The sequence below is a fragment of the Myotis daubentonii genome, chromosome 9, assembly GCF_963259705.1.
Source record: "Myotis daubentonii chromosome 9, mMyoDau2.1, whole genome shotgun sequence".
Lineage (NCBI taxonomy): Eukaryota > Metazoa > Chordata > Mammalia > Chiroptera > Vespertilionidae > Myotis > Myotis daubentonii.
In genome coordinates this window covers 73916720-73936422 of record NC_081848.1, presented here as the reverse complement: position 1 = coordinate 73936422, position 19703 = coordinate 73916720, and the positions used below count along the sequence as shown (strand labels likewise).

Genomic DNA, 19703 nt, shown 5'->3' with positions numbered 1-19703 from the left:
GACAACCTTCCAGATGAAGCTGGGGCTGCGAGGGCTGAGCCCCTTACACAAATTTTGTGCATCAGGCCTCTAGTATGTATGTAACAATTATTATTATATTACCTTAATTTGGTTAATTATAAATGGCATATTTTGAGTGTGTTAAGTATTAGAGAATACTGCCACTGGTTGCCTATGTATAGAGTAAAAAGAACAGTCAACATAGATTTGTTTTACTGTAAGGATATACCAGATGTATAAATAGTCACAGCACAGTGTGTGATTGTCTTGATCCATCAGTGCAGCTTCTGTACTGAGGCGCCAAAAGCCAAGTACGTTATGTGGAGCAAATACTGATATTGCTAATTATAAACATCTAGATTTCAGTGTCCTTTAAATCATACATTTACAGCACTTCACCCTTCAACCCCCAACCTGCATGAGAACCTTTTGTCAAATGTGTGTCTACATTCACTGTGGGAGTCAAGTTTGGTGTAACCAATCTTTTATCCATATATATGTATTTTTTTTCTAAAATGTATTAAATAGGGTAAACATAGTCTCCTATAGGATTGAATTGTATGCTTCATTTTCTTACCTAAATTTTTAGCTCAAGTTCACCTTTCATTCTATTCAATAGGATTTACCTAACTGTTCAGCCAACCCCTCACAGAAAGGAGAATTGCATGCTGGGTCTAACTCCATAGGAATTATAAACTCAAGATGAAAGAAGGGTTAGAGTCAGCAGAGACAGAGCTCCTTAAGAACACAGCAAGTAGAGAAGGCAGGATTTTTTCCCCTCTTGACTTATGCCACTCTTCTTTATACTAGCACATGCCTGAAATTCCTTGGTGGGTTGTTTGTTTGTTTTGTATATGGGAATATATTAAGTACATCTGATATTGAAAAGCTTGATAAATGGCCGCAAAAATATTTTCCTTTTTCCCCCAAGTCTCCTCAGCAAAGAGAATGAGAATCATTTTCCTAACATGGAAGACAGGGAATAAGGGAGCAAAAGCCTGAAAGAGGATTGGTGATGAAAAGATAGAGGCAAGAACCTTGTGTGATCGCATTCATTTGTTATCCATTCCTTCTAGTTCTCTGACCTACTTTGCTAGTAATGATTGGTTTTTCACATCTGGACATCACAAAACTGGTGTGAGGTCCAACCTGCACAGTTAAGTGTGGGGATCAAAGCAGCTCATCCATTAGAAGCTGAAGTTTGCTCTAGCTTGGCCAACTCTTGTTTCACCAAAGGGGAGGCAGGTTTTAAGGGTCACTAATAAGAGGTGTAGATTTTCACTTTGCTTCACAAAAAGGCAAAGTCATACACATATTATATGAAAATATCAGGAGAGTGTCACAGTGCCAGTAACCCCCAAGTTACTCTTTTACTTGGAAGTTAGTGTATGTTCTCACACTGAAACTTTCTCCAGTTTCTTCAAGTACCTTTAGCAGGTTACCATTGTATTAGCATTGCTATCTCTTGGTATGAATCCAGTCATTCACAACAAGTTCCTTACGTGTACTTCTTTAGACACTGTAATCTGCATTTGGAAAAAGAGAGGCAGCTCTTCCAGACGGATGGAAGAAACCATGAATCAAGAGGTTTCTGTAATAACATTAACCTGATATTTTGAAACACCAGGGTCACAATTTGCAATCTTTCATGTAACAGTAAAACTAGAGCTGTCCCCCAATAATGAACTGATATTTCTTTCATCATATATCACACAGACAGTGATTGACTCAAGGGCATGAACCAGGTCTTGTCAATTGTGTGTCCGCGCTAAAAACAATGTTTAACACATAGAAGGTCTTTAATAAATATTGTTAAATGAAACTTAATTTGTTGACACTCAGCACCAAAAATGACTTTTCAACTTGGATAACTTAGAATACCTTTGCATTCAGATGTCATACTTTGCCTAGCCGGCAGAATTTTATGAGATGGTAAAGAAATTATAATAAAACTTTCTTCCAACTGAAATTGAATTTACTTCCCAAAATCATGATTTTTAATCTGAGCATTTAAAAAGGGTGACCCTAATGCGAGGAAAAAATACCACAGCATACTTGAATATATAGATCCAAAACTCAAGTCAACCTAATGAGACAGGACCCCATGGTGTTTGATGCTGTGACTGAAAAATAATGTATTTTCTTTCTCAGAAAGTAGAAAATCGAATTACCTTTAAGTTTCTTATATTTGAGCCATACTACAAATGAGCTGTGTCCAGATACAGAAAAACCAACAATATTTTTATTTATAATCTTATTTTTAGCGTTTGAACTACAAATTCTGGTCCTAGAGTTGTTGAAAAGATCATGGGTTTTATAGGTGCTCATATGTAAATTAATCTGTTGTTTGCTTACTTTTTTTTTCTTTTTTCCTTTTCCACTGATGGTCCTCCTCATAAATACAGAACAGGTCATTACATGAAAAATATAAGATCTTGCATTATTTTTCTCGTTCTCTCTTAAAAATCTATTTCTAATATTGCATTCCCCATTGGACTACTTCATGAGGGCATGAGGGGGAAAATAAAAGAGGGGAAAAAAAGACAAAAATAGACTGGATCTCACCACTAGAATTCACCATAAAAATCTCAAAGTGTAACAGAATTCTTACAAAATTTCCTAGACCAGTTCCTTAGGGAATTGAAATCTATGAAAAATATGGCAATCAGGGAAGGCAGGGACAAGATATGCGAAAATAGGAAATAAGTGCAGCAAAAACAGGTTCTGAGGAATACACATAGTTTTGTCTGCTTTAGATCACAATAGAATTTTTAATAAATAAATTTCTTTTCTTTTTTGTATTTTTTTTGTAAAGACACTTTTTTTGAAACAGTAGATTTAGCCCAGTCATTTGTGTCATTATTAATAAACTGTCCTTTTTTTTTTTAATTGTTTGTTTTCTGTAGCCGTAAATGTTTTAGATCTGAGTCTCTTGTACATTGTCTTTCGAGTTCATTCGGATCAATAACGGTTCATGCACTGAACTGTGTATTGAATTTATTGTGTTAACTGTTGTTGTGTGGTTGAAGGGAGATTTGTAAGAGTTATAGTGATTTAGGTGCTCATGCTCGATAGCAGGCATGGGCAGGTGGCTTTCCATGGGAGTGTCTCCTGTAATCTCATCATCCACATTAATGATTTCAACAGTCCTTGTGGGGGCATGATGGTTTTGCCTATGGTGCTGCTTCCTCATCTTGTAGAAAATGACCAGCATCACTGCAGCCATGAGTGTGATGGCCACAAAACAGCCAATGATGATTTTGGTAGTCTTCATGACCTCATCAATTCCTGGGATCCCACTGTTCAGATCAGTCACTGGGATGGTGAATGCTTTTTCTGTTGACCTTGTGCTCTGTGGCATGAGAGAGGTGGTCACATTGGTGGTTTCCCAGTCAATCGCTGGAGTGGGACCTACATTGTTGTCTGTGGTCCGTGCCTCATCCTGAGAAGGTTCCATAGTCTCTACTGTGACAGTTGAAAAGTAAGTAAAAGGAGTGGTGGTTGCTGCAGTAACATTCAGGGTGGCTGAAGCAGTGGTATTTCCAACAGAATTGCTCACCATACATGTGTACATGCCTGTATCTTGCACAGTTACATTCGTGAAATTTAACGTGCCATCGCTGAGCACAGCTATCCTCACTTTGTACGCCCCGTGTGTCATAACTGTTCCATTTGGAGTGATCCAAGATACGGAGGTCAGGGATGTGGAGGCCCGGCATTTTAGCTCAGCTGCCATGCCTTCAGTGACATTGAGGTCTGCTGGGGGCTCCACAATCACAGGAGCATAACATGTGAAATAATTCTGGTCGAGCTCCCCAATGTACCTCCCTTTCAGATTGGGAGGAGTGTTACATCGGGCACAACAAGCTGTGTTGGAGGGGGCCATGTCTTTTATCCACCAGCTGAGCCACAGTATGTCACAGTTACAATTCCAAGGGTTGTGATGCAAGTGAATCCGCTCTAGATGATGCAAGGGTGTGAAGAGGTCATGAGGCAGTAACGTTAGATTGTTGTGCGCCAGGTTGATTTCCACCAGTGACTGAAGGTTATCAAAGGCATTCCGTTCAATCACTTGAATCTGGGACTGTATCATCCACAGTTTTTGAAGGTGCATCAACCCCTGGAAAGAGCCCGGCCTGATAGCAGACAAATGATTCCCAGAAAGGTCTAGCTCATCTAGTTTTATGAGCGGTGTGAGGTTAGGGATTTCCCGGAGGTTGCACATGGCCAGGTTCAAATACCTCAAGTTGGACAGACCTTCAAAGGCACCTTCTGAGATGTATGAAAGCCTTTTCAATTCGCCTAGGTCTAGCCGGCGCAAAGAAGGGATTCTGTTAAAAGCATAAGAAGGGATGCTTTCGATGGGGTTGTTTCGCAACCAGAGCTCCTTTAGTTTAGACAAATATACAAAAGCTCCATTTGGGATGGTAGTGAGACGATTGTCAAAGAGTTCCAGAGTGTTGAGGTTCGCCAGACCATTGAAGGCCCCGATTTCAATGGTTCTAATGTGATTCCTACTCAACTGGAGGATTTCCAGGTGCCTCAAGTGCTTGAAGCTGTTCACTTTGATGATCTGGATTTGGTTCTCATGGAGGTTCAGCAGCCGAGTGTTCGTGGAAATGCCATCCGGAACCTCGCGTAGGTTTTTCCGAACACAAATCACCTTGCTGAACTGGTTGCTGCAGGAGCAGACCGAGGGGCAGGTTTGAGCCCGCACCAGACCAGCCACCACGAGAAGTTGAAGAGCCAGCAGCACCACAAGCAGGGGGTCAAATAAGGCCCTGTTAAACCTAGGACCTATCATTATCTGCTGTGGATGTAAGGTCATCTTGTTCACCATTCATAATTTATCTGGTGTTGGTCCTTCTGGAGCTCAAATGGTCTGCAATACAATAAGAGCAAACAAAGAGGGTTAGATCTTTTCCAACATGTCTTTCTGGAACAATGCCAGTGATACAGCATATCAGGCATCATTTCTCAGACTAGGCAAACAGCAAATTTAATATCCTTTATTGAGTAATGAGTCTCATGTTTTTAGAAAAATGTTTCTGCACTTCAAATTAGCAGCCATCTACAGTCCCTATTCTATCAGCTATGCAATCACAGAGAAATGGAAGAATGAAGCGGAGGAACTTAATAGAGTGATAACCAATCAGTGTGAGCCGAATGCATGAGGACATAGAGGTGTACTCCACCATTCGATTTACTGTCTGATCAAATTGGAAAAGTTCAGAAAATAGAATTTGGGAGCTATACCCACAAATCTAATAGATCCCTTGCAAATTAGTAATAGCTGACATTTTATTTGGGGTTACTCTGTGCCAGGAACCCCGGGCTATACACCTCACAAACAATCCTATCCAGGAATGGCTACATACTTTGCAGAGCTCAATATAAAATGAAAATGTGGGATGCCTTGTTAATAATTATTAAGCATTTCAAATCCATAACAACAGAGCATGAAGCTAAGTGTAGACCCTTCTGAGAATGGGGCCCTTTGCAATTACACAGTTTGCCTGCCTGATCCTTTCCAAACCTGCATTCCTCAGATGTAGGGACTGTTATATTCTCCATTTTCAGAATGAGTAAGTTTATCATAGAAATAACATGAATGTATTCGCATAGTAATTACAGAGCCAAGGCTAAGATGTTCCTCTGATTGGTCCAGAAGCATATGATTTCAAGTACTCCACAAACAGGTTGCTGTGAGAATGAAGGCTATATATATATATATATATATATATATATATATATATATATATTCATTTCTTTAAAATACTTTTACTTTGGGTGACATCCACCGTAAACACTGGCAACTTACCTTATGGACCCTGTGAAAATCCATTGAAATAGTGATGTGCACACCTGTACACGAACTTCTAGAGATTCTCATATACAAAAACTCATAATATGGCCTACTGCTATCTATAGGTAGACATACCACAAATTAAATCATTTTCCATAAAGCATAATGTCTGTTTATAGAAAAGATTTTAGTATAGCAGAACTACAACAATGTCTTTTATCCCTACTCTTTTAAGTAGATTTTAAGAGAAATAAAATAACTCACTTTCTGCATTTCTTCCAGCACAAGGAGGCATTCTCAAGGAACCTATGTTACCCAGTATATGGCCCACTCCACTGGCATACCAGGCTTTGGGCACCTGTGTAATGACTTCTCCCAAATCTCTTATCTCAATAAACAGTGACCATTCTATGAATTTCTTTGACTGAAAAAAAAAAAATAGGGGGAGGGGGAAGGTACCAGGAACTGACCATATTCTTATTTAAAAAGGCACTCATTTAGTATTTATGTTGTGTTGACTTGGGGAAGTTAAATTTTATCCTTTCCATGGTTCAATCTCCTCACTTGCAAAATGCAAATGTTCAATTCCCCTTATTGTTGTTGTGAGGACAAAATTAGTTAATGTAGATAAAGGATTTAGAACAATGCCTCCCACATTGTAAGAACTCAATAAATGTTAGACATTATTGTTATTATTATTACTGTTTTTGTTGTTGCCCTTAGCCAGGCATTTTACTAACTACTGGGCATATAAAATAGAAGAATATAAACCCTACCCCTGAGCAAATTAAAATTCAAAAGGTGAAATACAGACAAACTGAGGAAGTGAAATAATAAACATTTGCTGTACGTTTTTGAGACCAGGCTGCATTTATACAAAGGCACTGATGGCAGCGCAACTCAATCTGCACTGACAAATTAGGAATTTTCAAAGGGAAGGGTTATCTGATCTGTTTTGTAGAAGAAGTAGAGCATTTCAGGCCGAGAGACCAGCCTAAGTCAAGACAAGGAGACATGAAAGCTACTAGTCCATCCAGGGAACAGTGACAAGGTCCCTGCAGCAGGAGAATGGAAAAGCCTGGGGAGCAGAATGGGACAGAAGCTGGGTGAGATCAGGTCCAGACTGTCAAGAGTCATAACACACTTAGGAATTCCTGTTTCATCCTGCAGGTGACATGCTTTATTTTTAGAAGGGAATCCTATCATCAGCTTTGTTTTTAAGAACAGCTAAAAAGATCTTATTGTTCCAAGTGAGTCTTGGAGAGAAGTCAATGCCAGAGATGGGCCCAGTTTCTTGGTCATCACTTCCCTGCCCACCACTCAAGGGCTTGAGGTGAGGAGGTGCAAAGGGCTGGCTCTTCTGCTGGTGAGGAGGTTCTCAGTGTGAATTAGCATTTGTAAATAGCTGCGTTTTCATAGAGCACACAAGAAGGAGAAGAGGCCCCCCTCCCAATAATAGAAGATGCCTTACTCAGAAAAGGCAGCTGTTATTAGCAATTCTTAAATATATATCCACATTTACAAAACCACTGAAAGGGACCAGAGTCTCAAGAAGGTGAAGTTTAAAGTCATAGGTTGCTTTTTGGCTTCAGAGGCTTGTTGACGTCTCTTTCATTATGGCAGCAAAGAAAGTTGACTGATAGGTTCTGAGTTAGTATTTCTTTTCACGGGCTTCCCAGGCAGAACAACGTGGGTCCTTCCATCCTTTCTCTGGGCTATTGGGGCTCTCGGTTGACTTTTCACTCCATTCCGTACAATGATCCTTTGTTCCTGGGTCTGTTTCCTGCCCTAGCCTGTGAACTTAGTGAGGGCAGAGGTCATGTCTTATGGCCTCTTCTTAGCCTGCTGCCAACACAGTACCTGGCTTGCTGTCCGCACTAAATAAAATGACTGCTGAAATTGTGCAAACAGTTAATATCTAATGACGAGTCTTTGCATATGTGTAAGTGATATATACTAATGTGTCATTCATGTCTGCATACCAACCTATCTGAACCCCCTATGTCCTATTGGGGGTTCTCACATGACTCTTACATTCAGGCCAATAATATCCCTGTGTCCTAATCATTCTAGGGCTAGATATCCCTTTGTCCAGTATCCCCTGAGATGATAATACTAGCCCATCCAAGCCTATTTACCTTGCCTTCTCTCACAAAACACAACAAAGTCTCTTGTTCCACATTTCCCCCTTGCTCCTTCTACCTCCTGACCAAGCCCGGTATTTCCCCTGTGTGGCATGGCAGGGTCTCTTCTCTGGGGAACTGTCAGTAAACAAATAAACAAACTTTTTTTTAATGGTCCTTGTCTCCCGATCTGTTTGTTGGCCTCACCAAACCTGAATTATTATAAAATCTACATTTTAGAACAACTAATTGCTATATATCATAGACCCACTCATTATATTAATCCTTTGATGGCTTTATAAGCATTAATGTAGTTGGTAGATTTCATTCCATGAGTCAGATCCTATGTGGTAAATTTAAAAATGACCTTAAAAACCCTTTCAGATTTACATTTTAAATAGAATCCTATTTACATTTCCACTAATCATGACCATCAAAGATTTTTCATTTGTATGACTTGCTGTAGTTTTAGATGTGTTCCCCTTTCCCCAACACACACTTCTTAAGGAAATTGGGAATAAGAAAAGAAAAGAAAAGAAAAGAAAAGAAAAGAAAAGAAAAGAAAAGGAGAGGAGAGGAGAGGAGAGGAGAGGAGAGGAGAGGAGAGGAGAGGAGAGGAGAGGAGAGGAGAGGAGAGGAGAGGAGAGGAGAGGAGAGGAGAGGAGAGGAGAGGAGAGGAGAGGAGAGAAGAGAAGAGAAGAGAAGAGAGAGAAGAGAAGAGAAGAGAAGAGAAGAGAAGAGAAGAGAAGAGAAGAGAAGAGAAGAGAAGAGAAGAGAAGAGAAAAAGCAAGAAAAGAAAAACACATAAAATCCCTAATACATTAATTGATTGATGTTTTTAGGAGTAGGGACCCCAGGCCTTGCCCCTCCATTTCTATGCCCACCGCCCCCCCCCCCCCCCCGCCATCCCATGACTTTCCTTAGAATCTTAGGGTCTCTGGTAACACAGGGTGATAGAACTGGTTGACTGGAAATGGCACAGAAGTGAAGAAGATAAGTCCTTATTCTGCCATTTGCTACCTTTTTTTCTCTTTAAAATATGAAACAGCAAAAAGTTATGTCCAGTGACCAAGAGAGAAGGCTCTGGATTGAGACTTTCTGATTCCTTAGGCCTGCTTGAAACTCCAGGACCTTATATTGAGAAGACTCATCTGTCCATACTTCACTTTCCCCATCTGGGAAAGATGAACAACAGTGTTATGCATTCAAAAGGCTTTTGTTAAGGCTGTCACATAATATATGTAACATTACTGGCTCATAATAAGCAACATATAATAAATATTTAATATATATTAGAAAATAAAATGATGGGAATCAGTTTCTTCTCATATAAGACAGGAGTTACAACAATATTTATCATTTGTGTGGTGTGGATTAACTGGTATGATCAGAAACATGCTATCAATAAAACATGCAAACGTGATATTACTATTCATTACAGGGTAGATATGCCTGTCCTCTTTTCATCCCCAGGCTGTTCGATTTTTTTACTTCTTGCTTACTTCAAGGTCTTTTTTTCCTATTGCAATTAATAAGATTTTCCATAAATCAGTCATAAGTAATGATTCAAAGCTGATTTATAACTTACATCAAACAATGCTTAGTACAGTCATTGAATCAAATAAACTACTATCAAGAAAATGTTTTCTACTTTAACATCTAAATTATGTTACTTTACATAAAAATCCACATTTCCACATCTCTTTCATAAGATATTTTTATCACATCAAAAGGAAATCAATTTAAAGGTACACACTGCACTATCCATTACGATGTCATCTGCCAGCATTTATTTACAAATGGATCTGCATGGGTTTTAAATTAAACTATAATACTTTTAGCCTGGTCCCAGAGGAGAGCTTGACTTTGTCAACAGACCTTTCTTTTTTCTCTACCCTGTGCTTCACTGACCAAGACACACAGGAGGAACTGAGTGCCGAGAGTAGCTAATGGGGAGGCCTTACTTAGCACAACATCATTGCTAAGTCAGCATAAATTGCCTATACATTGGAACTAGTTTGGAAGCAAGGTGGGAGAAAGATACATTTAAACACAACCATCCAACCCCCCTGTCCCCAATAGACACATGCACTCACACTCATTTATAACAACAACAAATCTTCCTAAACACTGAGTACCAAAACCACTTACCACACTCAGTGGGGACACGGAGACCCCCACACCACACATTACCATGAACATCAACATGACTTTGCTTTTCCACTGTCTTTATAAGCATCTCTAGCCTCTTCTGGGATTCTCCTGCCAAAGCAAATGGTTTGTTTTATTGTTCTTATAGAAACTTACCCAATGATCCATCACCTCTCTCAAGGAAAGCATTAATGGAGGTCTGTGCTCTAAGATCTTGAATCCATCACCCCACCTTGCTGTTTTCACCAATCTTGGACTGTTGTGTCAAAACTCTTATGCAGTTCTAATCAAGTTCTTGTGTTGGGAAACCATACAGTTCTCAATAAATTCTGGCCCAATTCTCACCACTTCTCTCACAGACACTCCTAAATCTTTGTGGGGTGGTGTTCTCCTTCACCCTAGTGAACAATATACTCAGTACTGTCTTGTCAACATGTTGATTGGTTATATTTTGAGAGTCAGCTTTTTACAATACTAAAGGCGGGATATTTATCTAAAACGTGTGTGAACCTCAGTCTCTCTTTCTCTCTCTCTGATTGTTGCCTAATCAATATCCTACTCCCTTACTCTTTCCCAAGAAAACTTTGTTCAGGAAAATTCACTCCCATCTTTAAAGAAAAAAAAAATCACAAAATCATATTATCTGTTTTGGGAGAGGCTGACCCAGCAGTGATGGGTGAATAGAATTTGGTTTAAGCTAGGACTAGACAAAATTTTTCTGAAAAAGTTCCAGATAGTAAATATTCAAGCTTTTCAGACCATATGGTCTCTTGCTGCAACTACTCAACTCTGTGGTTATAGCTTGAAAGTAGCTATAGACAAAAGAGAAATGAACGTGTATTACTATGTTCCGATTAAACTATGTATGGACAATGATATTTAAAATATAATATTTGAATTTCACAATATTTCATCTCAAAATATTGTTGTTAATTTCCCCCCCAAATATTTAAAAAGGTAAAAACATTCTTAACTCACAGGGCACACAAAAACAGATTGCGGGATGCCCTTTAGACTATAGTTTGCTGAGTTCTTTGGTAAAGAACTTTGGCTGCACCATTCTTATGGCCAGAGACCGGTTAGGTCTGGGCATGTGACACAATTTGGCCTATGAGATGTAAGGATAAATCAGCTGCAAGGGTTCTGGGGAAATTTTTTCTCCCACACATAAAAAGAAAAAAAAACATAGGAAAGGAGCAGTTCTTGGGCAGATAGGTTCGTTAGATCACTCCTTTCTGCCAGTGGATGCCCCAGAGTAAGCATCATTGGAGTGTCTCCTTCCTCAGTTGTCATGTCTAAGTCAGAGTCTCCCAAAGAGTTGGATTTGCTCACAGATTCTGTGATGATGAGATTCCAAACTCCAAGCGCTCCAGAAGCTTTGGGTTTGTCACATGTGCCAATGTGGAGCAGGTGGATGCGGCTGTGAATGCAGGGCCACAGGAAGTGGATGGAAGAGTTGTGGAACCAGAGAGGGCTTTCTCAAGAGACCTGGTGCCCACTTAACTGTGAAATAGAATTTTTGTCGGTGGTATTGAAGAAGACACTGAAGAACATCACCTAAGAGATTATTTTGAACAGTATAGGAAAATGAAGTGATTGAAATCATGACTGACCGAGGCAGTGGCCAAAAGAGAGACTGCTTTTGTAACCTTTGATGATCATGAGTGTATACAAGAAACACCATCCTGCGAATGGCCATACTGTGAAGTAGGGAGAGCCTATGTAAGCAAGTTATGGCTGGTGCTTCCTCCAGCCAGAGCTTGGAGTGGTTGTGGAAATTTCAGAGGTGGTTGTGGAGGTGGTTTTGGTGGGAATGGCAACTTTGATCATGAAGGAAACTTCAAACTCCAGTGGTCCAGGTGGTTTTGGTGTCAGCCGTGGTGGGAGTGGATAGGATGGCAGCGGGATGGCTATAATAGATTTGGTAATGATGGCGGTTATACAGGAGGTGGTCCTGGTTACTTTAGAGGAAGCAGAGGCTATGGAAGTGGTGGACAGGGTTATGGAATCCCGGGCGGTGGCCATGGCAGGAGTTGCAGCTTTGACAACTATAACGATGGAGGAGGCAGAGGTGGTTTTGGCCATGGTAGAGGAAGCAATTTTGGAGGTGGCAGATGCTACCGTGATTTTGGCAATTACAACAATCAGCATGTGAATGGTCAAAAAACTTGACGGCTATATCTGTGGCTAATTGTATAACCGGTTATTTTAGCTTCTGCTCTGTGGAAATTGTAAAGCATTGCAACAAAGGGTTTTAATGTAGATTTGTTTTTTGCACCCAGGCTGTTGATTGCTAAATGCAATAGTCTGATCTTAACACTGAATACATTTGTCTTTAAAAAAAAAAAGCAGCAGTTATTTATTCTGTCTCTGGATACCTTTGTAAGGATAAGATGCCTGGAGTTGCTGTAGCCATCATGTGACCAAGAGAAGGGGCAGTCTAAGGACAAAGCTGATATATGCCAAGGAAGAAAAATGAAAAGAATTGGCATTCTTTTTTAAAAAATATATTTTATTAATATTTTACAGAGAGGAAGGGAGAGAGATAGAGAGTCAGAAACATCGATGAGAGAGAAACATCGATCAGCTGCCTCCTGCACATCTCCTACTGGAGATGTGCCCGCAACCCAGGTACATGCCCTTGACCGGAATCGAACCTGGGACCTTTCAGTCCGCAAGCCGACGCTCTATCCACTGAGCCAAACCGGTTTCGGCAAGAATTGGCAGTCTTGATCTTGTGATAAGCAGCTGAATTAATCAATCCTATAATTGTCTTTCCTCTGCATTTTCTTATTATGTAAAATCATCAATTCCTTACAGTACAAACAGTTATTTTTTCTGGTGACCTATGGTTAAACCTATTCTGATACTTTAATACTCATTCTATTCCCTCTCTATCTCCTTCTCTCTCCCTATATCTTTTTCCCCTTTCCACCTCCTTCTCCCTCTAACCAAAAGCAAAGTAAAGACAAATAAGACAGCAGAAAAAAATCTGATTCTTACACCATTATAAATCTGAGATCTATCAAAGGAAACTAAAGCTGAAGCCACATGATTTGCTGCTAAGAAAGGAGTGGAAGTCCATCCCGTCATGCTAAGAAGGCTTTCTGCTGCAGTCATTTCTTTGGATGCCTCTTTCAATTTTTAAAAGTGCTAGAATTTACAGGAAAAGGAAAACAACAAAACTCAAATAACTTTTTCTCCAAATCAAATTTATCATACAAATATTTTCTAATATAGTTCGTTTTTCTCCCATTTGGAACACAATTTTGCAAATCTGTTGAGTTTTTTCCACCCCTTATGCAGGAGTATATGGTTCTGCAGGTTTTCAGAGAAAATAATATTTTGTATATATGCCCAAGGCTGACCCTCTAGGCAAATGTAATGGAAATAACACAACATTTAAAGATCTATAACCCAGGGACTCAACTTGTCCAGTCAAAAGCAGAATCTTTGGCCAACTACAATGATCTTGCAATGTTTCTAGAAAATGTTTAAATTTTTTAAGAAATTAAAATTTAGGGTAAAATAATATCTAGATCTGCATTTTAATTTTTCTAGAAGACTTATGTGGCTTATAGTAAAAAATACATATGTTTAATATCTAGAGGTGATGGCATTACAATCTCATTAGATGAGGAGAAGCAGTGAGTAGAGAGAATGATGTACTAGAAAAAGAGAAACAGGAAAAAACAAAGAAACATGTAGCCATCATGTTGCTATACTCTGGAGAGTGTGAAAAAAGGATTATAAAAGAGCTATATTGGCCAGACCTTCTAGAACTCCACTATCTTATTGGAGCTATGATATAAATGTATAGGTACATATGAAAAAATAAAAAGTGTACATGTATATATCTAGGCACTACTGTAAATCAATGCATTCAACATCTAAATGCCATAAAGCATTGTCAGAAATCAAAATAGGCACAGATAATCAGAGCAAGTTTTAAGAGAAAGGGTGGTGGTGATGGAGGAGGGAAGAGACTACTTGTAAAAGCAGAGGGGTAGCAGTATGAAATAATAGGAAAGCTGACTTAGTGGAAGCACAAGGCTTACATTGCAGAATTTAGATAGTTAAGTTGACCCAATTGAGGGGCACTGCATGCATAATAGACGGATTTGGATTTGTGTCAATACAGAGACTTAGGAAGAAATCCCAAGGTCTGAAGCAGGAAAGGACATGATGAGAACATTGTTTTAGGAAGGTGCTGTCCTTATATGTAAAACAAATTGGAGAGAGATGATTGGTTGATGGGAAAGTCAGACAACTTTAATAATTGACATCCCTTGCTTGACTTTAGAACTGAATGGAACTGATCATCAATCTGATGACCTAACTACTGAGAAGTATACAGGTTAAAATTAACCCAGCTAGTTGAATTTGCACAGGATAAAACAGAACTGAAGGCAAAATTAGCTTCTGTATGTGGTCGCATTAAAATATATATATATATATCAGTGTATTAGTTTCAGGAGTATAATACCAATTTTTAAAAGAACACTAAAATAAGTCAGAGTACACAGAGCAAGCAGGATATCATTTTGGAGACTCGTGTGCAAATCAGGAAGGAGGTAGCTCTGATTTCTAGTGCTGCGCATCTCTACTCTGTAAACTGCACACATGGGACTACTTAACACACATTCAGTTTGGACTCCCTGATGGCATCCTGTACTTTCCAACTTGGAACAATGCTGAAGCATAGAAAGCACCTTCCATGTTCCCCCTCCCTCCCCCCTCTCGCCGAGTCTATATTTGCAGACCTAGAGGAACAAAACCAGATTTAAGATACATTGAGGAGGGTTAGGTTAGCTTATGATTATTGACTGATCTTTGGTAAATTTTTTCACTGGGTTGTGCCACTACAACGTTAGTTAATCTTTAAACTTCTACTAGCTTTCTTGTATTCTCTCCAACATATCCCCTGACAGAAAGCAGGGTGAACTCATCAAAAAAGGCGAAAATTCCAAAGCTAGCTACTAGTAAGTCTGCTCACAGGAACTGGATAGAGAACCCAAGGACCACAACTAAAAAACAGGTTTGCATAAGAAAGATCCAAGATGGTGCCAGAAACCAGTTTCAAGTAATTTTTTGACAAACTATTGTTCATCAGCATACTAAAAATCATGTCCAAGAGTGAAGATTTAGCATTAAAATGAGACAGGAAATGCATGGCCAGGCATGTTCCAAGCATGTCTGGAAACCGCACGTGCATCCCTGCAATTTCACGAACTCCCCATCCTTTTCTGAAAACCCCACCCCTGCCATCTACTTTCCGCCAACCCTTTAAGGCTTTCTGGACTTCCCAAAATTGGAGAGAAGGGATCTTTAGGGCATGAGTGTGTTTTTCATTGCTTGATTAAGAAGAAATTTTCTGATCTGCTTTACCAAAAACAGTCTCATTCTACTGGTGTAAATGACACTGGCAAGAAGGAACTGGATTTGAGGTCTCTGACTTTCAGGGGTCAGTGACAAAGTGACTTTCTCCCAGCAGCACCTCCCACACCATCCATAAGTGGGAGTGATGATAATAACATTAATAAACATACATTTAGAGGATTATGTCACAGCATATACTGAAAGCAAATCCCCATACCTGCCTCTGCACCTCTAGAAACACCACTATTTCACACCCAGTTGCTTGAAGCAAAAAAGTAAAAATCTTGACTTCCGTCTTCATTTACATCCAGAACAATGCTATTCATTTGGCTCTATCACTAAAATATCACTGGGCCCATCTATGACTCTCCATAGTCCCTTTCTAGACCAAATCATCGTCATGTCTCACTTGGACCATTAAAATACCCTTTTGCCAGCTTCTCTACTTTTTCAATCAGTTTACCACAATCAATTCCTCATACAACAATTAGAGTGAAGTTTAACTATATAAATATCTTCATATCATTCTTCGGTTGAAATATTCCTGTTAGTTCTATACCCTTGTAGAGCATCATGAAAACTGTTTTGGCCTCTAACAAATGATTGTCTGGCATCTGCCTACTGCCCTTACCTTTCAGCTTTCTTCAAACACACTGGACCTCTTTCATTCCTCAAAAACTCCAAGCTCCTAACCTCCCCCCAAAAATAAACACAAAAAAACCTTTTCATTAGAGTTCTCTTTGCCTGAAGTACATGCCGTTTGATTTCTGTATGGTTAGTTTTCCTTATAATTCAGGTTTCCCTTTAAATTTTGCCTTCTCGGAAAGTTCTTTTTTGATCAGCCAGCCTAAGTAGCCCCTCTATCACCATCAATCATCCTACTACATATCATTATTTGATATTTTCTCACTTACTTGATGTTTATTTTCACACTGCCTCTTTCATCTGAATGGAATGTTAAGTTCCATGAAGTAGAGACTTGTCTCCCCTATTCAGTAGTATTTATTTAGAAAAAAATACTCATCGAACATTTGTCAAAGACATGAATGAATGAATCAATGGGCATTCAAGCAGACAGGAGCAGCGTGTAGCTGGTTAAAGCTATAAATTCATGGAGGACCTAAATGATGTCATATATATATATGCTCCTTGATCCCTGGCATCTAGAAGAGTTCAATTCACCTAGTAGGAATTTCATTAATTTCTGGACCATTGCTTGTCCAGTTTTTAGCTATTCTCACAGAGGTCCTTCCTACAAAGAAAAGCTTGGGAGAACAAAGCAATATAAAGGTCATTTTGTTGTCTCCCTGCTCTCTTTTTTGTTTGTTTTTTACAGAAAAATTTTCCCTGTTTCCTCCCTCTTTATCTATTATTATCAATAGCAGCCCTTGTTTTAAGTTTAGCCAAACAATGCCCTCTGCTGTATGTGCCTAAAAATAACACAATTTCCTTGAAAATTCCAACTTGGATGATGCCAAAGCTCTTTTCATGATTTGCTTCTTCACATATACTTCAGATCTAGGAATGCTTGACTCAACTTTCTGGTCCCTCCCATGGATATAACGCTTAGAGTAGAGAACAAGAATTCTCATGGGCAGAGAGTCACATTATCCCCAAAGCCCTTTTCAATTGATCATCACATTCCTGCTTCTGGAGCTCATTTGAACCACTTATTAGAAAAGCCACAAGTGCAAAAGATCTCCTGATTCTTCTGCCAGAATCCAAAGGAACAACTTGGAATAAGAGAAGAACTGCGGTAGCTGTGCCAGCCCCAACTCCGTCTTAGCAACAAATAGTGAAATCTACTCATGTTCGAAAAGCAGGCCCAGAAATATAGTCAACAACTTGGCACAGCTAAAATAAAATTATTTTTTTTTCTTGCTTAGCCTCATGTGAGATACGCATACCTGGCATGGAATTTCTGCTGCTTATGAATCCTTTTGATCATACTCACATTTTGAGGTTGATTATTTATGAAGGAATGAAATATAGATGACTGACTTGTTTTTCAAATTAAAGGGTAGGATTTAAGATATTCAGGGATATGTTTATATTTTGATGATTGCTGCTTGCTGTGTTGGTCTAGTGAAATGCTTCACTGAAGAATAAAGCTAAAACTTCAAGCTCCACACACAGCTTGTTATTTAATTCCTTGGGAAATGAAATCAGATTGTTCCAATTATCAGAAATGTGCCTGTTTGTAACAATGCCTGCATTCTCCTTTGCACTAACATTTTTGAGTCTGGAGCCCCACCGAGGCATAAAAATTTATTTCCCCTTCCTTCTTTCTTTTTCAGATTCAGGGTCACCAAATGATTAAGACATGATATCTTTGTATGCAAAGCCGGGGTTTTCATTACATACTTTTCCTGGGGGTGGGGTGTCTTCAAAGTGACACATTGCAGATTTAGTGTAACAATACACAAGGACCTAGACCAATGATGGCAAACCTATGACACGTGTGTCAGAGGTGACACGCGAACTCATTTTTTTGGTTGATTTTTCTTTGTTAACTGGCATTTAAATATATAAAATAAATATCAAAAATATAAATCTTTGTTTTACTATGGTTGCAAATATCAAAAAATTTCTATATGTGACATGGCACCAGAGTTAAGGTTTTTCAAAATGCTGACACGCTGAGCTCAAAAGGTTTGCCATCACTGACCTAGACAATCACAGTTCAAGAGAACATAACCCACCAATAGTTCCCCAGTGCTCACAGAATAAAGCCTAACTCCCTTACTGCTTTTACCCACTAGATGCCAGTAGTACCCCCAGTTATGGCAATCTACAATGTTTCCAGACATTACCAAATGTTCCTGGGGGAGGGGGCCTTGCCCTCTTGAAAACCACTACCTTATATGACATGCACGACACCATGCTGCTGCACCATATTGCTTTCCCAGTCCCACTGTTCTCCATAATACAGTCGAGGTTGCAGGCTGTTTCTGATTCTAAAAAAGACTCCCTACTTTACCTCTTCAGGGACTTGATCCTGTTTTCTCTATGGCCTGGGATGCTCTTCTGTGATTTATCTTTCAAAATTGTACCCAACGTCAGAGCCAATTTTGCAATGAACACTTTCTACCATTCCTTCCTTGGTCTTACTGGCCAGTATTAATACACCCCTTCCCTAAGTGTCTGTAATGCCAAGACTACAGCACTTCTAAAATCTGTGTTTGAATCTAAATATTTGGAAATGCATCTGACCTATTTAATCATAAACTTCTTTTGTTGTTGTTAAATCTCACTCAAGGATATTTTCCCATTGATTTTTAGAAAGAGTGGAAAGGAAAGGGAGAGACAGACAGAGAGAAACATCAGTGTGAGAGAAACACATCAATTGGTTGCTTCCTGCACACATCCTGACCAGGGGCAGGAATCAAGCCTGCAACTGAGGAACATGCCCTTGATCAGAATTGAACCCAGGACCCTTCAGTCCACAGGCTGGCACTCTATCCACTAAGCCAAAACGACTAGAGCTAATCACAAACTTTCTAAGGACAGGAATGGAATGATGTCTAGACTATCAGTAAATATTTGCTGAATTGCATTTCTGAATGGAGTCCATATTTTAATATCTGTTCAGGAGCCAGGCTAATCAGCTAATCTTATAATAACAAATAATATATCAAGTTCATTGATAAGCTCCATGTATGAATCAAAAAGTTAAAAATGGTATACAACTCACTATAAATGGTAAAAGAGGGCCTCAATAACTAGTCTTTACCCCCACCCCACAAACAATAAAGATTATAAATAAATTAACCTAGTGAAGAAGATTTCCAAATAGCAGCAAGTAAATGGGTGATTGAAGACAACAGATGTGGGTAAAAATTTACCCTTACCAGCAATAAGCTGTAAGCTAAATACCACATCCACAGTATAGTACCCTGGCACATTATATATACTAAACATGTGTATACTAAATGAAATAAAAAAGGAAGAAAATAAGGAATTAAAGAAATAAATAAAAGTAGACTCTAGAAAATATTGGTTATTGTAAATTGCCAATTGCTTAAATAACTAAGTGTACACTAATGAAATATAGAGAGTTTAAAAAAGTCAGAGATACATCTGTGAAACTTCCTAGAGATTGAATATCCTGATTTACATACTCTATTGCTGTGAGGATACATGAGTAAATATAGTAAGAAGAACAATTCCTGGTATATATAGTCAATACTGTATGAATATTTGTCATTGTTTTTATTATTGATATTTATCTACTGTTGACAACT

At 39.0% G+C, this 19703-nt stretch overlaps 1 protein-coding gene across 4 annotated transcripts in view; it reads right to left on the bottom strand.

The window, feature by feature from the left end:
* Positions 1-2751: 2751 nt before the first annotated feature.
* Positions 2752-19703, bottom strand: part of LRRC4C (leucine rich repeat containing 4C) — a 994437-nt gene continuing 977485 nt past the window's right edge. For all 4 annotated transcript variants that reach the window (XM_059709619.1, XM_059709620.1, XM_059709621.1 and 1 more), the window contains one exon: positions 2752-4882. In XM_059709619.1, coding sequence (XP_059565602.1) covers positions 2918-4840 — 1923 coding nt within the window. In that variant the 5' untranslated portion in view covers positions 4841-4882 and the 3' untranslated portion in view covers positions 2752-2917. The remainder of the gene's footprint in view (positions 4883-19703) is intronic.